The sequence below is a fragment of the Austrofundulus limnaeus genome, unplaced genomic scaffold (genome assembly GCF_001266775.1).
Source record: "Austrofundulus limnaeus strain Quisiro unplaced genomic scaffold, Austrofundulus_limnaeus-1.0 Scaffold207, whole genome shotgun sequence".
In the NCBI taxonomy this organism is placed as follows: domain Eukaryota; kingdom Metazoa; phylum Chordata; class Actinopteri; order Cyprinodontiformes; family Rivulidae; genus Austrofundulus; species Austrofundulus limnaeus.
Window position 1 is genome coordinate 776,196 of NW_013952609.1, and position 1,565 is coordinate 777,760.

The following is a 1,565-nucleotide window of genomic DNA, read 5'->3' on the forward strand; positions in this document are numbered from 1 at the left end:
AAACTGAACATCCTACAGTATTTTTACAGTCTTTATTTTACAGTTAAAGTATATGTTTATTAAATAAAGTCTAATGTTACAACTAATCGGGGATCCCTTCAAAGGGATCTGTCTCTGGATAAAGTCTCACTGGTTTGAGTTCTGTCACGTCCCACTCCAGGTACTCGGCCACYCGCATCATCTGAGAGATAATCTGTTCCAGCTCCTGCAGGGGGAACCACAGACAGTCATCATGTGTCTCACAAACACTGTATTTACCTTTGTGTGCAGGACGAGCAGACGGATAAACAGCCAGTAATAGCAGGCTGGGAAAGTGTGCCGAAGAGCTGAACGCTGGAAAACAAAGGGCTCCCAGGCTGATGCTTTAATTATAATGGTTGCTTTTTTTAGGGGCAGAGAGCCGTGACAGTTTTATCTGCTGGCAGASTGAATTATCCTGACGACACCTAAACCAAAAGGTTGACCTGTTTTCACTGAAAGTGAAATTAGAAAGTAGAACAGCAGGTCAGGTTACAAACTGAGGGCTCGTCACTCACTCTTATCTTCAGGTACGAGATGACTTCAGGAACATTACAAACCTAATCTGATCCTCCCTGTTGTTTTCACTTCAAACCTCCCCTCCTTCAGTGCAATTAGCTCCTCACATGAAAGAAGTGTTTTTCATTCATAAAGAGCTCAGCATCTCACACAACCTGTTTTATTTCCTGCTCTCATGTGCTCCACTGATTCACGTCCAGCGCATCATTGGATCAGAGCTTTGGCAGAAAAATAGAACAAGAACAGATTTTAGACTTAATGCCTGGATGAGATTAACGAGTTGGTATGAAAAGCAGCTTGTGTTTTTTTTTTCTTCCTCATAGAAAAACAACCTGACTTTATGAACCGTCAGCATGGTTTGTAGTTAAGTATGAGAGAAAAGGTACAAACCTGCTTAGTAATTATTGGTGTGAAACGTTAGCTTTGTCTTTTTTAAAACAGAGTTTCAAGAATTGTATGAAAGGGTTGACGTGTGTGTGAACAGGTACGTATGTTTGTGTGGAATTACTGCCCATTTGAATACTGCATGTTTTCTTTTGCATGTTAATATTGTGTACCACTGTGCTTCTTTTACAAAAAATATGATGTATGTCTATTTAATCACTTGTGCTAGTTTTATGTATTTATTGTAATTGACTTTGGATAAATTACTGCAGCCTTGTCCCCTTTTTCTATGACAAATTTCTTCCATTGTATCTTAATCATAACTCATCTAATCTCATCTCATATTATATCTCATCTTATCTTATCTTTTCTTATCTTAATCATCACATTTCATCTCATCGTATCTTAATCATATCTCATCTCATCGTCTCATCTCATTGTATTTTAATCATACAGTTAGGTCCATATGTATTTGGACAGAAACAACATTTTTCTAATTTTGGTTCTAGACATTACCACAATGAATTTTAAACAAAACAAAAATGCTCAATTGGGTTGAGATCAGGTGACTGACTTGGCCGTTCAAGAAAATTCCACTTCTTTGCTTTAATAAACTCCTGGGTCACATCATCAATAAACACTAC

At 37.7% G+C, this 1,565-nt stretch overlaps 1 protein-coding gene across 1 annotated transcript in view; it reads right to left on the bottom strand.

Annotated features, from left to right (window-relative positions):
• Nucleotides 1-1,565, bottom strand: part of dgkb (diacylglycerol kinase, beta) — a gene marked incomplete at its 3' end in the record, with an annotated part of 46,666 nt that overhangs the window by 15,776 nt on the left and 29,325 nt on the right. Inside the window, 1 exon segment of the mRNA XM_014019014.1 lies at nt 131-205. Coding sequence (XP_013874468.1) covers nt 131-205 — 75 coding nt within the window.